The 20,686-nt window shown below is 50.8% G+C and overlaps 9 protein-coding genes and 1 non-coding gene across 10 annotated transcripts; 5 read left to right on the plus strand and 5 right to left on the minus strand.

Annotated features, from left to right (window-relative positions):
• Positions 1-60: 60 nt before the first annotated feature.
• On the minus strand, positions 61-2,124 carry C7974DRAFT_28400 (major facilitator superfamily domain-containing protein). The gene has a single exon (XM_046137607.1). It carries the CDS (start codon positions 1,943-1,945, stop codon positions 101-103), a length of 1,845 nt encoding a protein of 614 aa, XP_046003567.1. The 5' UTR covers positions 1,946-2,124; the 3' UTR covers positions 61-100.
• A 1,729-nt stretch (positions 2,125-3,853) lies between these two features.
• Positions 3,854-4,742, minus strand: C7974DRAFT_28407 (uncharacterized protein). Its single transcript, XM_046137608.1, has one exon. The coding sequence runs from the start codon at positions 4,658-4,660 to the stop codon at positions 4,115-4,117; it is 546 nt and encodes a 181-aa protein (XP_046003568.1). The 5' UTR covers positions 4,661-4,742; the 3' UTR covers positions 3,854-4,114.
• A 354-nt stretch (positions 4,743-5,096) lies between these two features.
• On the minus strand, positions 5,097-6,345 carry C7974DRAFT_349930 (uncharacterized protein). Its single transcript, XM_046139448.1, has 2 exons — positions 5,905-6,345; positions 5,097-5,855 (listed from the first exon to the last, which is right to left on the minus strand). The coding sequence occupies exons 1-2, from the start codon at positions 6,157-6,159 to the stop codon at positions 5,199-5,201; spliced, it is 912 nt and encodes a 303-aa protein (XP_046003569.1). The 5' UTR covers positions 6,160-6,345; the 3' UTR covers positions 5,097-5,198.
• Positions 6,346-7,548: 1,203 nt separating this feature from the next.
• C7974DRAFT_28442 (uncharacterized protein) lies at positions 7,549-8,507 on the plus strand. The gene has a single exon (XM_046137611.1). The coding sequence runs from the start codon at positions 7,806-7,808 to the stop codon at positions 8,283-8,285; it is 480 nt and encodes a 159-aa protein (XP_046003570.1). The 5' UTR covers positions 7,549-7,805; the 3' UTR covers positions 8,286-8,507.
• A 336-nt stretch (positions 8,508-8,843) lies between these two features.
• Positions 8,844-10,613, plus strand: C7974DRAFT_420251 (uncharacterized protein; the record flags this gene model as incomplete). The annotated part of the gene is made up of 2 exons (XM_046144246.1): positions 8,844-9,255; positions 9,306-10,613. Exons 1-2 carry the CDS (start codon positions 9,082-9,084, stop codon positions 10,611-10,613), a joined length of 1,482 nt encoding a protein of 493 aa, XP_046003571.1. The 5' UTR covers positions 8,844-9,081.
• Positions 10,614-11,332: 719 nt separating this feature from the next.
• Positions 11,333-12,176, minus strand: C7974DRAFT_384359 (Ribonuclease/ribotoxin). Its single transcript, XM_046140840.1, has 2 exons — positions 11,929-12,176; positions 11,333-11,844 (listed from the first exon to the last, which is right to left on the minus strand). The coding sequence occupies exons 1-2, from the start codon at positions 12,014-12,016 to the stop codon at positions 11,414-11,416; spliced, it is 519 nt and encodes a 172-aa protein (XP_046003572.1). The 5' UTR covers positions 12,017-12,176; the 3' UTR covers positions 11,333-11,413.
• A 357-nt stretch (positions 12,177-12,533) lies between these two features.
• Positions 12,534-13,995, plus strand: C7974DRAFT_420253 (uncharacterized protein). The gene is made up of 2 exons (XM_046144247.1): positions 12,534-13,186; positions 13,265-13,995. Exons 1-2 carry the CDS (start codon positions 12,682-12,684, stop codon positions 13,705-13,707), a joined length of 948 nt encoding a protein of 315 aa, XP_046003573.1. The 5' UTR covers positions 12,534-12,681; the 3' UTR covers positions 13,708-13,995.
• A 157-nt stretch (positions 13,996-14,152) lies between these two features.
• On the plus strand, positions 14,153-16,150 carry C7974DRAFT_460235 (uncharacterized protein; the record flags this gene model as incomplete). Its single annotated transcript, XM_046146133.1, has 1 exon — positions 14,153-16,150. One exon carries the CDS (start codon positions 14,153-14,155, stop codon positions 16,148-16,150), a length of 1,998 nt encoding a protein of 665 aa, XP_046003574.1.
• A 164-nt stretch (positions 16,151-16,314) lies between these two features.
• On the minus strand, positions 16,315-17,166 carry C7974DRAFT_408472 (uncharacterized protein; the record flags this gene model as incomplete). The annotated part of the gene is made up of 1 exon (XM_046143333.1): positions 16,315-17,166. One exon carries the CDS (start codon positions 17,164-17,166, stop codon positions 16,315-16,317), a length of 852 nt encoding a protein of 283 aa, XP_046003575.1.
• Positions 17,167-19,688: 2,522 nt separating this feature from the next.
• On the plus strand, positions 19,689-19,798 carry C7974DRAFT_t11. Its single transcript has one exon. It is a non-coding gene; the product is annotated as a tRNA-Leu (tRNA).
• Positions 19,799-20,686: the final 888 nt, after the last annotated feature.

Genomic DNA, 20,686 nt, shown 5'->3' on the forward strand with positions numbered 1-20,686 from the left:
CTTTACAAGTCTCTCTCGCGTAATGGTGTGTTCTTTTCCTGGGTCACAAAGAAGATCAAGCGATGAGGATATGTACTGTGAAGCTCTAAATTCTAACCGTCTATTTACCGGCCATGTTGGCAGCCTCAGCACCGAACCTCGTCATCCCCCTCAACTTATCACCCCACTTATAGAACGCAAACAGACACGGGATGAACACCAGCGCTAGGAAACCCGGCACGCTACTCGCCCAGTGGATGCCCAGACTCGAATACAGCTTTCCTGTGAACAGCGGAAACGCCGCGCCAGCAATACTCCTCAACACCGTGCTGGCCGCCAGCGCCGACGCAGCATACCCCAGATACGCATCAACAATGTAGTTGGTCAGCGACATGTACAACAGCACCATTCCGAACCCGAACAGCGCACCCGCGGACACGCAAATCATAAACGGCATCTCCGGCGCATTGGTCCACGCAAACCAGAACAACCCGATGGGCAGCGCAGCCGCGCCGAGCATCGCAGGCGGAAGACGCGCCTCGGGCGGCGCGTTGCCGTCGTACTGCGCAACGACTTTGGCGTAGCGCTTCTGGTCGACCAGCGCGACGTACACGAGCGACAGCATGATGCCGACGATGATGGCGAGGAAGGGCAGCGACGCGATGCCCTGCTCCCAGCCGCGGGTTTGTTGGAACACGATTGGGTAGGCGGCGAAAAGCAGGAAGAGAGTGCCGTGGACGACGGACAGGAAGAGGGAGAGGAGCGTGACGATGGGTTCGTAGATCAGCATGATCCAGGGTCGGAGGGCGCCGACGCGGAGTTGCTGCGCGATGGGCTTCGGTGTCAGACCGGCGACCTGGTGCAGCTTACCGGTCTCCGCGGTGAGGGCCTCGGCGCGACGTTGCAGGAGGACCGGAGCGTAGGTCTCCGGGAACGTGAGGGTGAGGACGACCCAGGTAGGTCCCGAGGCGCCGATGATGAGGATGGCGATTGCGCGCCAGCCGTAGGCCTTGACAAGGAAGCCGCAGATGATCGGGCCGAGATTCTGACCTACGAGGCCCGCGAGCGTGAAGATGGACATGACGAGCCCACGATCCTGGGCGTTGAACATATCAGCGACGACAGCGGGGGCGACGGCTTGCGTGAAGGAACCTGCGAGGCCGCCGAAGAAACGGAGAACGATGACAACGGTCATGGAGGAGGAGAAGCCAACGATGCCGCTGAAGGCGACGAAGGCGCCAAATGTGATGATGTAGAGGTCGCGGCGGCCGTAGACTTCGCTGAGTGGGGAGAGGATAAGGGCGCCGACTGCGAAGCCGAGGACGAATGTCGAGGTGGTGAGGAGGGCGGTTGTCTGCGAGATGCCGAACTCAGTCTTCAGCTGCTCAGTACCTTGCGAGAAGCCGGACGACGCGATCGACACCATGAAGCATGCGAACGCGAGCATCATGGCATTAAACCACTTGCGTCCCTTGCTGAGGTTGAGGGGGTTCTCAACATCACCCTCCTCCCAGTCGACAGGGTATGGCTCCTTCTTGGCATCTTTCTCAAAATCGTCCAGATCAACCTCGCCGCTCCATCGGTTTGATGAGCGCGACTGGAACGATGGCCTCCTCTCAACATCGAATTCGCCAGACCATACACGGTCCTTCAAGTCAGCTCCAGCTACGGGTGCAAGCCATGTCTGCCTTTGTGCACTCTTGCCAACCCACGCCGAGTGTCTATTGCGATCTTGTAGTGGAGGCGGGAACAGCGACGAATCCACCATGGCACTCATGCGTGCCGCACGACCCTCGGTATCAAAGACACTTGTGATTCGCTGGTTGGTCTCGGCGGCCGCTTCGAGCGTTAGGTGCCATGGTGTGCTCATCTGAACGGCATCTCCGTGCGCGGAAGGCCATACTGTGCGGCGGCGGTTGCTCTCGGGGTCCTGGAAGTACGAAGCACGGTCTACGGAAAGAAACATAATTGCGAGTTTAAAGAGTGTAGGTTTGCTGTTCTAATTGTAATGAATCTGTACAGCACCCATAAAGGAGAATGGAACCCGAACCAGCGGCAACGTGAAGAAAAATGAAAAGAGGGAAAAGTCAACGAACGCCTGGCTGAGATGATGACGATAGCCGCGCACCTGCACTCATAATATGCATCCTGAGGAGAGACAGTGCGGCTATCAGCGAAGTGTTTGAAACATGCCTGGGCTTCAATGTGCATGGACACCTAAATTGACGTACTGTGGGCCGCCGGGGCGGTCCAGCTGTTGAGTGCAGGCCATGGGAAAGGCCTCATGCGTCCTCGTTAGGAGGCAGATCTCCGACATACGAGCAAATGGGCGTGACTAGGGTACCCGTGCTCGAGTCGTGGAGGCACGATTCATTGGCTGGCCGTGCTCGCTTGTCAGTGCGGCTCCCCGAAGGCCTCGACTTCGCGATAGGAACTCCAGTTGATCTGTTTTTTCGGGGACTTCCTGAGGCGTGCTTGATCGACAACGTCCTATCTAATGACGGCTGGGCCGACTCCTGGCGGTTGCGTTTTTAAACGCCAAGACAGTCAAGTCAATGTCGCTTTTTCAGACAAAGGAAATCGCTCGGCAGAACTGCGATCCAATTAGCGCCGAGGACGCAGAAACACAACCAGAAACATCGTGAAGCGTATGCGTCGGCGCAAAGATGCCGGTGCTGTCGTAATGGGTCATAGGCATGATGCAGTGGAGGTGTACATGGTGCAGCGAAGGGTATACGTGATGCAGCCGAGTGTATACGTGATACTGACAGCCGCTGTCTTGTCACACGAGTCGAGAATGTTACGCAGGTGCACTGTGCGTTGACAGCTGTCAGGATAGGGCTGCACCGGATTTGAAACATCCCGACGCTGTAGCTCGTTTGAGGCGCCGCGCGCGTGGGGCTGCTGCGTACGAAGCCGCGTGGCGAAGGGAGCAGAGGTTAAAAGGCGGACGCGTCGCATTGTGGCACTGGGTGTAGTGGCCGAGTCTGCGTGTGAACCCGCGCAGCTGGTCCAAGTTCGCCGTTGCTGCACTCAAGTCATGACTTTGAAGACATTCGGCTGCCGAACCGGGCAGACTTGAGGAAAGCAATTCGCAACAACTGAACAAGAACGAGTACTGCCGTAGTTGTATCGCCGCTCCTACTGAGATAGACAATGAATGACTTGGCAACGGCCAGGAGGATCACAGTGGAGATTGTCTGAGACATTCAGTCATCTTGTTCTGAACATCGAATGCCCCTTCGGAGCCATGTCTGCATATTTTTCTGGCAGGAAGACTCGCATTTCATCTCAGCGTTGTGGCGCTGTATCACAAGGGCAAACGGCCGCGTAGCGAACGGGCAAACGGCAAACGACGTTAGAGGCGTTACAGGCGTCGCAAGAGAAAACAAGTCCGTTTAGAGGCGTTATCGTTGTGTTCCCGATAGACGAATGACGATGGGAAGTCCGTCGCGGAAGGATGGCGAGGTCCGCCATTAAGGGGTCCAGCCAGCTAGCGCGTGACCTAAGCATGCCCAGCCTCTTAGCAGTCAGGCTTTTAATACAACCTAAACGTCAACGTGCGTTCTCAACATGCAGCAACCTGGACGCCATTGACATGTCCTGCGACTGAATAAGTTTTTATCTTCCATCCGTTGTTCTTCCACGTGCGACCACATTGCAGCTCCTCAGCAACTGTATGTACGTTCGCGAGCCTCCTGCCTGAGCTATAGCCAGATGCATACGCACACCATGAAAGAGAGATATAGCGTATGAGCTCTCAAATCGCAACTACAGACAGCTCCTCGAAGTGTGGACTTAGTGACAAATTGAGCGACTGCCACGCACGAGACCGATGAAACAAACTTAGAGTTCGTCAAGACAGCTATCTTGGAGCCACTACGCTCTTTTCGTGTTCGGTCGCTTCTCTGCGGCTTCGCCAGCCTACCATCTCAAATTCTTCGACGCTGTTGCCGCAGCCACATTTCCAAGCCGACTTTCTGCGCCTTGTCATGCTTTTGAACCCTGTTGTTCCCTCAGCCGAACAAGTTTTGTGGCGTTGACATTATCAGCACTTGTATTTTACTGGCGATGCAATTGTCCTAACCCAACTCCTATTTCTCTCTGCGATGGGAGTGTGTTTCCTGTCGATGTATCAAAAGTCGTGCGTCCGCATGTACTCCCGGTGCAGCATATCAGCCACCGCGCCACCCAGGACGACATCTATCGGCGCCCAGTACCGAACCCCCACCCTCATGATCATTCGTCCGGCCCAGGTAAGAGCACCCAGATACGCACCCACGTCAACATGCCGTCGGACTTCTTCCTCGTCCCTATGACGCTCTCGAACAGTGCTCCACCGCGGGATGAGATTCCTGTATTCGATGCCAGCAGCTTGTAGAGACAAGACCAATGGGATGAAAAGGAGCGTAGATCCGTGCAGTGCATTCAAAGTCCTGGCGTTCTTGAATATGTTTGCTGATACGGTGAAGCCGAAGTCGAAAGCCTGGGACGCGTGTCGAAGCGCGCCGATCCCGGCAATGTAGGGCGCGGCATCCACAAGTGTAGCTTCGAGATCTGTGCGCTGTAGTATTTGCGGTAGGTTTTTGGTGTAGGGGGTCGGGCATTGGCCGATCTGGGGGTGCCATGCATTATCAATGGGTGTCTTGATGTTCCAGTAGGACAGTAACTGTGCTGGCATGGTGATATCGAGATAATTGATCAGTGGAAGGCATGCAGAGTGGACATTCGCCGCAGACTCTCAGACCAGATTGTAAATGATTACCATGGAAAGGATTATACACCATCTAAAGCTGTCGTTGTAGTTGACAATACGCTACGGATATCGATGATGTAGTAGATCAAATCGGGAAACGATCTGCACCCGAAGTTGGTGCTCAACCTTGCTGAAACCTTTCATGACAGGAAACTAAATCAGAGAATTGAGTTGACGGTAGAAAGCATGCACACATGCATAGCGTATCGAACATGTATCGATACTAGTATGCTGAGATGATATTGATCACGTGATGTCCTCTCACCACGTGCTCCGCAAGAGTATACGCATCCATACACCAAGTTAAGCTAGTAGTGGAACAGGCGGTGAAATCTGCTTTAACTACATTCAATGTGAGATCCTTTTCTGTAAAACATTGTAGTGCCATTGATTAAGTACAGAAATCTATGGTGGATATTAAACTCCGCAAACACAAAACATCGCTCAGTCGTCAAATTCAACCTCAAAGAGTCTTGAACTCACTCTCCTCCTTCAGCCATGTAGTGAAATCCTTCATGTTCGGGTTTCTCGCCCTTGCCGCCTGCACGTCAGCCGCGTATCCGACCTCGCCGAACCACTTGAACATCAATCCCAGGTCCTTGACCATCATATGAACACCAGCAGCGAGGAACCTGAAGGTAGTGGGCAATTGCTGGCCTGTCTTCTGCTTGAAGATGGCCTTGAACTCATCGTATGTCAGCTCATCACCTGCGATCGAGAGCTTCTGGTTCTTGAACTCCTCCGGCTTCAGGAAAGCTTCAGCAGCGAAGAACCCAATGTCGCTGGTCGCGATAAGCTGCAGTTTCTGGTTTTTCTTGATGTGCATGATCCAGCTTGTGGTGAAAATCTTGCCGAAGAATCCGGGAATCAGGTTCTCGTAAAAGGCAACAGGGCGAAGAACGGTCCAGCTCATCTTTCCCTCTGCCGACTGGAAGAGATGCTGCTCGATCCGGTGCTTGCTGGCGAAATGCGGGACATTTGTTGGATCGCTGTCTGTGTTGGCACCTCGGTCCACGGATGAGTATACGAAGTGCGTGACGCCGTGCTTGATAGCTGCGTCGATCAAAGCCTTGCCCTGCGCCTCTTCCGTTACAACAGTTGCACCATCTCCCATTGCGAGCTTGAAAAGTCAGTGAGTTGTGCTTTGAGGAACAAACTAGAAGACATACCTGTACACTGAAGACGCCCCAGATCGGGGCATTGGCAGCTTGCTTGGCTTTTGTGAAAACATCCTCGACGTCGTCAAGGTTTCCAGTGATGATCTTGATCCGTGTCGACTTTGCCTTGAGCTTCTGTGCGGATGCTGATTGGGCATTACGAGTAAGCGCAATGATGTCGAAGTCGGCGTTCGCTTTGAGCAAAGCATTGATGGTCGAGCCACCTTGCTTGCCAGTGGCACCAGTGATGAGAATTGCTTTCGACATTGCTGTTGTTTGGGTTTTGTGTGGGTTTCTGTGCTGTCTTAACTAGATGATGGAAGTCTTGTTTAAGATGCGAGTGAGTATTGTTTTGGTGTGGAGGATGTGTTGCTGTGCAGATGAGTTGTGATTTTTTATTTTGGATTCATTCATTCTCGGCTCCTATATAAATGTATAGTTGAGGTGGATTAGCGAAAGAGCGAGGACAAGGATGGTGATGCTGGTTGACAATCTTGCATTGTCAGCATTCGGCGCTAAGCCGCATCGTTCACAAGTGGTTCACCGAGTGCCCGCGGTGCAAGGGGAACACAGCCAATCACAAACGTAGCGACCCACAAAACAACCGAAAGACGTTACCGCGCGGTCTCGCGTTCGGTGTTGTGATGAGGCGAGCATCACACTTTTACAGTCGGACGAAGAAACCTTGCTTGCGCGTGCGGGGTTAACAGCGCGCACGCCACGAACAGAGCCAAAGGCACATTTACGGACAAATCAGCACCTGCGTCGCATCATCCATCCTCTTCCTGTGACTTCAGATAAGACCGCGCCGGAGAAGAGGATATCGGAGCAACGCCTTCAAGCTACCCAACCCGCACGGTCAGTTCCACGCTTGCATTTAACTATCTCGGTATGATAGGTGTACAGGTCCGCATATTCTACGTTCGACCCTGGATGAAGGTGTAAAATGTTGTTACAGTTGTGTACGACGTAGACTTCGCGACGATCAAGTCAACAACCACTTTCAATGGGGCACGGCCCATGCGCAAGGCTTCATGGACACACAAAGATAGCCTGCTCCTGGTGCGCATGGCATGAGTGTGTAAGGACATCACCAGCGATCGGGTCCTAGTGCGGACAAATCTTCAGCCTTGTAGCTCTTCACCAACGCCGAGATACGCGCTGAGACTCAAGCATCACGTTGTAATGCTGACTGCATCATATCTATAGTGCCAGAGTACGGTTTCCGTCAGTGCGGAGTCGACATCTCGACATCTGAATGACAGCAAACGCTGCAGCTCGCTTGCGACGGGTCTTACGCTCGCGAGGCGTCCCAATCACGGCGTAATATCGCTCCGAACGCATTCGATGAGTCGATGGTACCAGATTGAGATCATGTACACTGTGCATTCTCGACATTTTTGTGGTAGTTGTTCTCTGGCAACAGTCTCGACGATCACGGCGATGGAGGTATTATCGCGAAATGGCTGAGGATGGATATGAACGTGGTTGTGTTGCAAGACATCGGCTGAGTTGGCCATCATCGGATTCCACCCAAGCCTGAAATTGTGTCATGCCCCTACACATTGGTGTCGTTGGTGGAGGAAATCGCGCTTGGAGATGGTAGGAAGCGGAGGGTGAGGCCAGAGTGTGAGTCTGCTCGGCGTGCGTTAGTGCAGTGCAGTGCAGTATTTCGGATCGGGCGAGCGTACCAGTACGACGGCAGCAACACTCGCGCAGAAACCCTTAAAATGAGCGGTGGCATTCATATTTCCGGATCTAGCAGGGTATACGAGCCTGCGACTGCTGTTCAATGTGTAATTGGACACCCTCTCGCGTATGGTCTGCCGGTCAGCTGCAGAAAGTCCACGAATGCAGTCATTGTTCACTGGCCATGATCAAACGAAATAAATTCCACTAGGACCACAAGAAACATGAACGGACAATCTGACGCTTTAGATTCCAGTACCAAGACACGGCTGCGCAACCATCGTTCAGCCCAGATCCAAGCGCGTGTAGCGGTACAGACATGGAACATAAGACATGGCAATATCAACTTTGTCAATCTTCTCCGGTTAGGTCTAGTTACCATCATTCCAGTCTCTCTCTTCAGCTTCAGTCAGAGTCGCTCACAAACTCTTCGAAAGTTTCGTCTGATACTTCGATTGACGCTGAGATGCTTGTGGATCTGGCAGTGGGTTGACTGCGTAGGTTTATCTGGAGTTCCGACATACCGAAGATGGATACGGAATCCTGAGACCGGGTTAGAGCAGAGATCAAACGCTGTGTACGTCCGAAAAAGGAAACAGCTGGCAAGATTCTTCATACCAATCGATTCCAGCCAGCTCATACCATGGCCAATGGCCAACACCTCGGTTGGCTTCACCTCCCGCAGACAGACATGGTACTTGTAGTAGTGTTTTTTTTCCGTGTCTCTAGGGGTCTTTTGTGACGTAGTGGCCCATTTCAGACTTGACTTTGGGAATCGGTAAGCCATTCTCAAGCCGAGTACTCGCATCAATAACCGTAAGAGTATGGTGCTCTCGCGTCCCTCGTACTTCTATCTGCCTTGCCAGACTTGGAAGCGTGTCAGCCAGTTTGGTGAGGAAACATGTGGCGTCACATCATCTCAATTACAATTGCTTCTATCCACAACGCTGCACCAAGAGACTAGATGAGTTGCAATCTTCGAAGATCCAAAACGAATCACTTGTCAGGAAGCTAGGAATTCCTCTTATACTCAGTCATATTTTCGCGACTATTTAGTGGACTGATGTGTTAAGCAGGTGCAGAACGAACAGCGCCTTTCGTGTGCTTACAATCCAAGTCCTCTACGAGTTTGTTACATGATTTGCCACGTGCACAAGAGAACGGCTGCTATCAGCTATCTCTGAAAGGCACTCATAGGCAAAAGAAGACGTTCCCATCTTCATGAGAGGATCCAATCTGATCTCCAGGACTACGGCGTTCCCAAACTACATCAGGCGAGACTCCAGCTATGCCTTAATCTCACCTAGATTGTCTGGGAGGGACTGTCGCGACGTTGAGCTACTGTCGAGCTAACTGCACGGGTTTCCCCGCCCTCACTTCACCACTGATCTCACCTCACCGCCCGGGGACGATCGCCAAGACCTTTTCTTCTCTCACTAAAGGTAACGCCTCGCATTTTCAACTCAAGCCGAACTCAGCTTCTCAACAGTCGTCGTCAGCATGGCAGCACCAATGCCGGATCGTCCGCAGATTCCCGATTACTACTTCGACCTTGGGATAGATCAGTATGCCACTGCTAGTGAGATTAAAAGAGCATTTCGCAAGCTTGCACTTGAACACCATCCCGACAAAAAGGCACCAGGGCACACTATAGACGCGCAAGAATTTCGCCAGGTGCGTAGGGACTCTACATATCGCGATTGCAGCTTACTTACTGCTATTAGGCCCGCCAAGCGTACGATACACTCGTCGACAGAGACGAGCGCGCTAGTTATGACGATATGTACGACGAAGTTCGGTTTGAATGGGAGGTCTATCGCGAAGCAATTGCCGAATGGGATGAGGAGGAAGATTATCGCAAACGCGAAGAAGAACGTCGCGAACATTATGAAGAAGAGCAAAGGCGTGCAGCGGAGGCAAGGCAACAGCGACAACAGCAGAAGCGACAGGCCGAGCGAGATCGGCGACAAAGACGAAAAGATGAGAGAGCTGCTGCTGAGGCAGAAAAACAACGAAGGGCCGAGGAGGCTGTTCGTGAGCAAGCTCGTCGAGACGAGGAAGCCGCTCGTGCCCAGAGGCAATACTGGGAACAGAAAGAGAGAGAGGCAGAGGAGCGATCGCGAAAAGCTGCAGAGAGGCAGCAGGCGGCGCAGGAAGCAATGGCCAGGGAGCGCTTGCGACAGGCTAAAGGGCAATTAGCTAAGAAGAGATCTCGCGAGGCTGCCGAACGAGCAAGAGTTGAACAGCAACGAGCTGCTGAGGCAAGACTGCGTCAACAGGAAATCGAAGAATACGAGGAAGCATTACGGAGAGAAGCAGAGTCAGAGCTTGCACGAATGCGTTTTCGAGAACAGATGCGGAAGGAGAAGCGGGAGGAACAAAGGAGGAAGGAGGAGCTCGCGAGAGCAAGAGCTGAACGAAAGGCAGCGAGAAAAGCCGCTGCATCTCGGAAGCGTGAAGCCGAGAAACAGGCCATGGAAGAGGCACGTAGACTCCGGGAGCAACAAGAAGCAATAAGAAAGCTCAGAGCTGCGCAGAAGGAGTTCTCACGACAGCAGGCTCTCCAAGAACGATTGACGAGGGTCTCTATGGCGAAGGATCATGCGTGTATGAAGCATTCAGAGTATGTCTCATCTACATCATGCGTAGCTGGGACTACGCCCAGTCGTGAAGGAGACCTGATTGACCTGGGGTGGACTCGAATAGAAGGGGCGAACACGTGCGACTTTTGCGATCTCGTCGTCAAGCAATTTGTCATGCAATGCCCCGAAGGCGGCGCAGTTGCTTGCAAGACTTGCTTGATCAGGCTTTCATCTCATTCAACCTCACCAAGCAAGTCGCACTATGACGGTGCTGCAAAGTGGCAAGTCGTCCTGGTCCGCAAACTGACCCGCAAGCATGCACCCCGACAAATGCTGCTTATTCAGACATCGATACTCGGAGACTCCAATCTCGATGCTGTATCCGAAATGAAGAGAAAGAAGAGGAGGAGGGGTGGGAAACGAAAGACGAAAGGTACTTCGAAGCTGTGAAAGCTTACCACCATGTACTGGAGGAGGGTCTCAATGCGTGTTGTACCTGTATAGCGAGATCATGGTTGCTAGAACTACTGTGTTCATATAACAGCACGGGAGATGAAAGGCAAGCCGCCTGAAGAACGAGATTTAACATGGCATACAGACGGGCACATCATGATACCGTTCCAAGCGCGAAGAATTATATTCTATATTACCAGGGCTAAACGTTTCGTGCATCCACTACCACAAGTTACCAAGTCTTCAGAAGTACGCTTCTTAAACAGTTTTGACACATATTACATGTGTATGTTATCTCTAGCGTGAATCTTGAAAGGCGACTGAGAACAACGACTTTGGGCAGTTGAACTCGATGGATTATGGACGATTAGACAATGTGCAATCTTGACACATATACCTAATGAGTGAAAGTGACCTCGCATTCTCGATAAAAATCCTTGTAGCACTGAGCTTTCACTCGAGTGGCGCATTGTGAAACATGGTCTTCCGGATTTATCATGAACAAACAGGTCTCCTTCATTCAGATATGACAGATACTCCCGCTCATCTCTCTGTCAATGACTAACAGTCTGTTACTTCTCTACCAAGACTCCTGTCCTAGGCCGATAAATCAATGCAAGCTTGTTGCAGCTTTACAAAGACGAATAACCTACGTCACTCAGAGCTTTCGAGCGACACTCTTCTACCCTTTCACTAGACTACCGCACGAAGCTGAAAGTGATATTGAGAATTTCATCTAGTACTGAGCGTAACATTACAAATACAGATCTCACTGATCCCAAAAAAATTGACCAGACTCAATCGCAGCGCTGGAAGAAGTCTTTGCCCTGATACTCATCGGTAACCTCACTGTGGGTCATGATGCCGCAGTACTTTGCGCCACCATTCTGGTTCACATACACAACCCTCAAAGGAGTCTTCATCTTCTGCTTCGAAGTCTTGAGGTCCTTATCCCACTCGAGCTGTCCGGAACGACCCTTGGACCCCTGCCAGAATACCGGGTACTCCCAAAGAGGGGCATCTTTGACATCACATTCCCTGACTCCCCATTCAATATTGTCACCTCCTCCATAGTTATGTGGGTCTCCAGAGATGCCCGTAATCAGTGCAGCTTTGCTGGCTTGACTCTTGGCGTACGAGACATCGACTTTGAACTTCTTCGTGTCGGATTTGTTCGATTTGGGCGAGCATGTAACGGTGTCATCGCGAGCCTCTAGCGATGAAGCCTGTATGTTTGATTAGAAGTTAATCTCTCAGCCGCGATTTTAGATTCATGATGATTGTATTAAGAAGAAAAACTGTGAACTTACAGCTGGACTGTCTGCAGAGAATGCAATTGGAGCCGGAGCAGCCAGCGTGCATGCTGCAAAAACAACAACGACGACTGATGGATAGTGCATCTTCGGTGGTGTAGGTTCGGAAGATGTAGGTAGTGATAGTAAATGCAGGTTTGTTCTGTTTTGCGAAGAACGTTCAAGTCTTTATCCACACCATAGTCCCCAATACCGAGATAGTAGCTCGGACCTCCGGTATGAAGGATATTGCGGACTGTGAGATGGTACACTTTGAATTACCGACCACTGCAAGTCTTTTCCAGTCCAACGCAAGAACATGCACAATGTCATCATGGTTCATGCTGGATATAGGCGCTGGATGAGTAATGTAATGCCCGGTCCGGATCGCCGTTTAGAATATGCAGAATTCGATCCTTGTCGGTAACCGTTATCTAAATTCTGACAGTCCGGTCAGTGGACCTGTCTGATCTCGCAATACCCCCCTAGGTATGGACATTGTCAGATGTCAATAAGCACACCGCAGGATCCGTCACTTCATCTCAAAGTCGGGAGATACCAACTCCGTATGAAATTCTTGCCCTCGATCAGGCTTGTTTCCACGATGGCTTTTTGAAGTCCGAAGGCCGACACGACTTCTATATATGTTGTCACTATTTCCCGGTCTAACGCAAAAGGGCTAGTGCACAACCGCCCACTCTTGTATAACGATCGTGTCAGCACTTCAGCTGTCTGTATGCTCCTCTCCATTCACTGAGACGCAAAGTCAAAAAATGGCCTCTGATGATAGCACGTTACCTGCCCTTAATCCCCACCTCTACGAAGACTGCGATGACGAAGAAGACCTTCTCTGGAAAGCCCCTCTAGCAGCCCTGTTGGACGGCACACAGACCCCTCTCCAAGCGGCGCAAGCAATTGACTCTTTACTTCGAGCCGAGACATCACGACGCCTCCAGAAGCTCAATGACTACGCTGCAAGTCATCACATGACCACCGAAGCTCTAGAGTCAGATGACTGGATGGATCTCTACCCGCCGAACGCAAGTGCGTTGGCACAAGAGGTTATTCGATGGTGGTGTAAGGTGTGCACGGCGTTCTATCCTCACAGCGGAGGTCAAGATCGATTAATCGGCCTGTTGGAGGAACTAAGATGTCTTCCCCGATGGATGGCGCCGGAGACACGGCCTGATGAGAATGGCGAAGTAGTTGAGACAGAATTTTGGGCGTTCGGCAAGAACTGGATAGGTCTTGCAGACAAGTTGCGCAGAGAGCGCGATGGTAAGTCATCACAATCCGCCTGGTTCTTTGCTGTTTTGGTGTAAGGTCAAGACTAATCAGCATACTGACGCATTCGAGCAGATGCTGGTCCTTACACTCATATCCCCGAGTCTTGCACGCGCTGGCAGAATCTTCAATCTGCTATGGCCCGCGTCACTGCCGATGGCTTAATTTACGGTGCACCCTTCACCGCCCTCCAGAATATTGTGGCAACGGGCGAGAATGACCGCAAGATTCCTGATCTTGACATCGTTGCTGCTGCTCAGTGGGTGATTTGGCCAGTCGAATGTCGCCACGTTTATGTTGAGTGTATGAAGAAAGAAAACGCTGTCCACTACTGGGAGCCGTGGAGCAGGCAGAGGTGGAACTTGTGGAAAGATGTGTTCAGACATGCTACAGGAGACGGTCGACACAATGATCGTACAAGAGATATGGCAGCACGAGCGTTTCAACAGATGAATGAAGTAGAGATAGAAGTTGATGAAGAAGGCTCTGAGGGGTCCGTAAACGGGAGTGAGTAGGTGAAGTGCTGTCCAGACGAAACACAAGCTATGCCTGCATCTCGGCAGGCTCTGCTGTTTTGTCTGCAAGATAATTCTATCGTGAAATGTTTCACGTAAAGCAAAGAACTCCACGAATGCGCGATCGCAATTCGTATGCTGAGCTGGGGCACTTTTATCGAGATTTCAAGCTGAGCTGGGGCAAGCCCGATGTAGTAATTTGTAAGATATTTGCGGATTGACATTCAGTATGCGATACCGGACTTGATGTTATATGAGCCATGCATACTGCGGCTTGCGTGATTGCCGAGATGGCGTATTGTGGACCTGGCTATGGCGTGTTTTGTCAGCTCGATGTCGTTAGCTAACATCAGTATCAGCCACTTAGCTGCAACACTCACATAGATAAGAGCTAGATAACTTGAGAAAAAGCGAGCTAAACAAATCAGTGGTGACTCTCTATCCAATGCCGGCCTCATCTCCACGAAATCCTGTTTCCGAAGTCGATCCTGAGGAGCTTGGGAAGGTGCGACGAAAGTACGCTGAGGAAGCCAACAAACGTTTGAGATCTGAGGGCGCTGCCCAGTTCTTGCCTCTCAATGAGTCCAGCGACGACCGACTGCGGGCTCTCCTTGATGATCCGTGGGCCGATCACGCAGCACTCAACGCCAGACCATCACCGATTCGCAACAACGATAAGGTCCGGTTCTTCATTCTAGGTGCTGGTTTCGGGGGACTTGTTTATGCGGTGCGTTTGATCGAGTCTGGCGTTGCGACAGCAGACGAGATTCGCATTGTGGATGCAGCTGGCGGCTTTGGTGGCACCTGGTACTGGCACCGATACCCCGGACTACACTGCGACCTGGAGAGCTACTGCTACCTGCCGCTACTAGAGGGGACAGGTTACGTACCAAGTCAAAAGTACGCTCCTGCTGCTGAGATTCGGAGGTATGCAGAACAAATTGCGAAACACTGGAAACTTGAAGATAAGACACTGTTTCGTTCCGACGTCGAGCGAGTGGTGTGGGATGACATTCAAGAGCTTTGGAAAATCTCTTTTATCGAGAGGCGTGGCCCTGGTACACATCCGATCAAGTACCAGGTCAAGTCCCAGTACGTCTATCTTGCTGCTGGAGTCCTCGCCAAACCGCAGGTACCCAAAATTCCTGGTCTTCTGTCCTACAACGGCGATATCTTCCATACCTCTCGCTTCGACTATAGAGTCACTGGTGGTTCGCAGGATGATCAGACACTGAGCAACTTACGTGATAAGAGAGTGGCCATTGTTGGTACAGCCGCGACAGCGGTAGGTGCGATTCCCACGTTAGCCAGATACGCAAAAGAACTTTACGTTGTGCAGCGGACGCCGGCATACGTCAAGCCACGTAATCAGCAGACCACCGATATCGAAGAGTTCAAACGTACTGTTGGGGGTAAGAAGGGATGGCAGTTTGAGAGGCAGATCAATTTGAACAGACACATGACGAATGCTGTTCTTCCAGGCCAAAAGAACCTGGTGAACGACGGTTGGACAGACATGCCGGCATACTCTGCAGTAATGGGATCACCTGTGCACGGTGTTGTCAACCCTACAGTTGAAGAAGAGGAGCGACGGGCAACATGGTTCCACGCTCTGGATCTACCCCACATGGAGGCTGTGCGGCATCGTGTGGATGACATTGTTAAAGATTCTCAGACAGCAGAAAAGTTGAAGCCTTGGTATCCTTCCTGGTGCAAACGCCCCACATTCAGCGATGAGTATCTACAAGCATTCAACAAGCCAAACGTACACCTAGTAGACACAGATGGACAAGGTCCGTCTCACGCCACGGAACGAGGCCTTGTCGTCGCTGGCCAGGAATACCGGGTTGACGTCATAATCTTCAGTACAGGCTACTCCGTCGCGGGTGAGCGCAACGGCGGAAGCCCAGCTGGCCGGGTGGGTATTGAAGTGCTTGGACGACAAGGGCTGTCTTTAGACGAGAAATGGCGTAAGAAAGGCGCTGCCACACTGCACGGCTACACGACCAACGGCTTCCCCAACTTGTTCTTCTCCGGTACATCACAAGGGACCATTACTGGAAATAATGTTTTCATGTTGGGTCTCATTGCTCGTCATGTGGTTTTCTGGATCACAGAGGCCGAGAAGCGCGTTGGTAAAGGGAAACGCGCCATTATCGAGGTGACCAGGGAGGCCGAAGAGCAGCACAGTGCAGAAATTGTCAAAAGAGCACCGTTCTTTTCGTCTCTCGCTGGGTGCACACCTGGCTATTTTAACGGTCATGGGCAGGCAAGCTCAGAGAATTTGGAGGAGAAAGCAAAACAAGCTAGGGGCGTAGTGTGGGCGGAGGGAACTGTTTCATTCTTGGAACATATTGGCAAGTGGCGAGATGAAGGAAATCTAAAAGGATTGAAGATTACAGCAAGACCCACAGTGAGCGCTCAGATACTATCGAAGTTATAAATGGTAAGGTGGAAGTTCGTCGGTTATACGTATATTTCCCTCCTTCTCTTTGATACATCAAAAGTCGCCTTCCGCACCAGTCGTGAAGGTATAATGCTAAGATTCTGGCCCGCCAGTTTTCATCTCTGACCTAGGATTCTCGATCACAGCAGAGAGTTGACAGACTATGCGCCAGTCCGGTCCGATATAGCATCTTCATCAGGCCCTGGAACTCCAGGGGCTCTATCCTCGTCGTCAACCTGGCCGAAGCCAGGGAAATCTTCAGTAATCCCCGCATCAGCCCCGCCTTCAGATCTATCAGCCCAATCGTCTTGAACTTCAGGTGCAACATCTTCATCAAGCCCGACATCGGCCCAGTTATCTCGAACACTAGGCTCGCTACCCCATTCGGTTTGATCAGCTGAGATGTTCTCAGAAATCTCGCGCATATCATCGAAATCGTCAGCAACCCCTGCATGGGCCAAAGGGTCTCCCTCTTCAGATGCTCCATCCCGATGATGTTCGACGTCAGATTCATTATGCTCATCGAACGTGTCGTCATCCTCAAAGTCATCAAAGGATGGATGCTCAAACCTATGATCGCGGCTTGGTGTCACATCCTCGTACTCATTCAAGCGGTCCTCAAGCTCCCGTATCTGCGCTCTCAGGGTCCTGAACTCAGCAAACAACGGTCCTGGTCTCAGGCCCTCTACAGCTACCAAGAACTGGCCCCACTGGCGCTCTATCTCGCTCAAAGTCAACTCATCAACAGGTGTATCGCTCGAGAACTCATAAATATGGTCGTTCTTGGCGACGACAACCCGTGCGTGGAAAGCCATAAAAGAGAGTATGCCGCGCTTGTATTCGTCTAGTGGGGCTTGGGTGACATTTTCGATGTATTCTCGGATATCTTGTACTGTTAATAGGACGGGTATCGACGATTCTGCTGGCGTTGACGGGGACGAGAGAGGTGGCGGCGAGGGCGAGTTGACGAACTCTTCTGGGGACCGCCAAGGAGGGAGGTTGGATGCAGCCATTGTTCTGAGGCAGGTGTCGAGATACTTCCTGAAATGGTGTGAGAAGTGGTCGATGTGTAGTGGTTTATTATATAAATGGAAGCTTTTTGTGAGCTTATATAGAAGTGAGCGGCCCGGGGCCTAATCCACCCTGGGTCGAATTTTGTGTTCCGATTTCGTGAACCCCCCCCCCCCCCCCCCCCTGGATTTTGAGACGAATTTTGCCAAGTACACTAGCGGCAGCCGATATTGCTGAGCGACCGATAGCGACAGTGACGACACCAATTGCAACACCACAACGATCAAGCACCACGTCTTAGGCAGCCGTTTGGCAGCTTCAAACACGTTCACATTGACACATTACAGTTATCTACCAACCAAGTCAACCCAGTCACACTGCAGATCCACCAAACGCCCAGAACCTCATACCCATGATCCCAAGGACCAAATCACTAAGCGCTGCCTTTCAAGCTTAATATACCAGACGCCTTTCCCCCCACCTCTTATATAAGCAGCAACCTGAGCCACTCCACGCATGCCTTGTTCACCAGCTGATTATACTTAGGCCCAACTGCCCCGCCGCCTGTGGTAATCTTGTCTCGAATAATTCAAATTTGCCGGTTTACACTCACTCTCTCCTGTGTAGTGAGAGCAGGTGTGCGAGCCCGTACCACCTCCCAACCAAACCAGACTAGGCCCAGCAATTCGTTCAAGGTCAAGGTGACCATTCTATCGGTGGCTTAAGAAAGGTGGTTAATGCCGCATATTGCGCGTAGCAACGGCTCGTTGATGTGTCCTGGTGTGTCCAATACCACCTGGATTAAAGGCATAAGGCTGCGAAGTTGGTATGTAAACAGCACTGGCACCAGATCAATGTGTGTCGCTGGTGCAGCAAGGGTGATAGTGTAGATGCCGTTAGAGTCAAATAGGAGCAACATTTTGTTCTAGGTTAAATATTCAACCACTCAGAGGATAATAAGTATAATGAGTGCGATAGGGATAATAAGGATAATTAAGATAATAGGACTCCAGCTGCAAACAGTAAGAATGCTCTTATTGTGAACGGCATAGAACACCAACTAGTTCATGGTCTGCTCCTACTATGGGAAGACCCTCAGAGTTACAGGTCTTCCATGGTATTGCGGGTTAAATATGGTTCAGGGACTCGAAAAAATTTCGAACTCCCACAGAGCCACCTAATATATCAAACCCATAGTTGTAGACAGCTGCACTCGCAATTGTTAAGTCAATTTTGCAGGCATACGCACATAGCTTGCGCAATCCATCGCGTTTCTAAAGCTCTTAGAAATTGTCGCACGCAATTCACGATGCGTAAGTGTAGATTAATATCCTTAGAATATACTTTGCTACAACACGTACGTAACGACTTTTGTGCCATAGGCAGAGGGCCTTAGCCTGTTTTGTGAATTTTTCGCGATATACCCCTATTTTCATGCTTTATCAATAAAATCATAAAATCATAGAAGTGAGCTCGCTGTATGTGTCCGTGTCCGCACAGTGACATCAAGACGTTCATGCACAACGCAGGCGGCGAAGAACGAACTTTTGTATTGTGCAGTAGATTCGCAACGTGATCTTCCACACTCGATGTGTTATGCACTGTGTATTGGAGTGAAGAAGCCATGTGCCCGATTTTATGTGCTCTCGACTTTCTTGTTCTCGCTTGGCCTAGACATTCTTGATGGAATGGTCTGATGATGGATCTTTTGTGAGTGGCTCTTATAGCACAGCGAAGGAGAAGTATACATGCTTCTATCCGAGCCCAGGTTAGTACCGTTCACCAGGAGTGGTCTGGTCATCCCTTCACGACTATTGCGCGCGATTGGAACAGTTATGGTGGTGGAGATAGGTGCTAATCTGGTCCTGTAATCTCCGTTCACCCATATCTCTGTATATAAATGGGCTATAGTCAGGTTGTAAAGCTGCTCGTTGACTCGTATACAGACGAAAACATATATCTCTGCCTGGAGACCCTCCGATTATAGGTTGAGTATAAGGATCAAGTTAAGATAAGTGTGCTGTTATACCGTCGACTCGGCCGACTCGTGAAAAGAAGTTTGTTGGCAAATCGTGACCAACCTACCGGACAATGGGGGTTCAAGCAAACTGTGTCAATCGCCTCCGACGATTGTGTCGGGATGTCTTGCTTGATTGAGGTGATTGATAACTAGTTGCTGCTCACATAGCGAGGTTGAGGTCACCACAGATGATGATCGCTCTCAGACTCTGTGTCTCTGCTGCTATCTGGACATGGCTTGGTGGTCGCCTAAATATTGATGTGGACAATGACTTCTTGTTTCACATTGTATTGTCTTAGGTATGAGACACATTAAGATGTACGCAACAGGGTAGTAACATTTGTGTCTATTACTCGCTCCATCTCGGCCGAACTGCAAATTTTGCACGGTTGGTCTCCACTAACAGTCTTTTCATGAAGCTGTGAATGAGTCGACCTGTATATTTTTGACGTTTTACCAGGCTTAAATTATCATTAGGCCTCAAAGCCGCCATCAAATCTACACGGTGAGGTGGCCGAGTTGGTTATGGCGCCAGGTTAAGGTCCCTCCTTAGCATTGCTCAACAGAGCTTCCTGGTCACGAAAGTGGCGCGAGTTCGAGTCTCGTCCTCATCAATGTCGTCTGGCTTGTTCAGATCTCCCAGGTTTTTTTTTCGTGGCAGTACATAAAGAAGCTTGATGGGCGGGTGGTTTGGATTTTTCTTCTCGCGTGGCACGTTTCTTGGATAACTGAAGGGCGTGTAGGTCACCACGATGTTCTAGAGACAAAACGTTTGAGGTCCTGGAACAGTAGCTTTCCTGTAGATCATTTGCGGCACTGGTAAGAGAGAGCAATCTTGTTTTTGATGACAAACTGCTCGCTCTTTGTCCTGTTGGCCATGTTCACTCTCCAATCTTGCTCCCATTCTTGGAAACTCAAGTTGGTGTTTGTGATAACTTAACTTGATCATTCAGTCTCACGTGTCAGTGACTTTCTTCGTTCGTTTGTCGTGGTTTCTCTTTGTTCACGAGTCTTCACCACAGTCATCCCGTGCCTCGCCCTTTCATCTTTGGATGCGAAAGGTTTCCTCCTTTCATAACCAGCGATGACAAATTTCATGTTTGATGATCACACTACGTACTATTATATAGCTACGACTGCGTGCTGGTCCCAACATTAGCGGCTTCATCTCAGCAACTTCTGCAGCAACAGAATATCCCTTCGACACTTGAACAACAATATTTCAAACACAGAATCAGCAACCCAGTCCCGAACCCGACGAAGTTATGTCCCTCACGGACTGCTCTCATAAGTGCTGGATTGATCTAAAATCGTTTCTCTTCGCCCGCTGGGTATCTGTTCGAAACTCAGCGTCCTCTGCCATTCAAGGCTTCCTCCCGCCAGCAAGAGTTCTGTTCCTTCTGTACTTCTTCTCCTTTCTTGTATCATGCTTTCGCGTCGGTCCAGCCACACGTGGGTCTGGATTTCGGACGATGGCACTGACAATGGCGTCCTTTCTGTCT

The sequence above is a fragment of the Boeremia exigua genome (genome assembly GCF_020726555.1).
Source record: "Boeremia exigua strain MPI-SDFR-AT-0100 chromosome Unknown C7974scaffold_1, whole genome shotgun sequence".
NCBI classification, from domain to species: domain Eukaryota; kingdom Fungi; phylum Ascomycota; class Dothideomycetes; order Pleosporales; family Didymellaceae; genus Boeremia; species Boeremia exigua.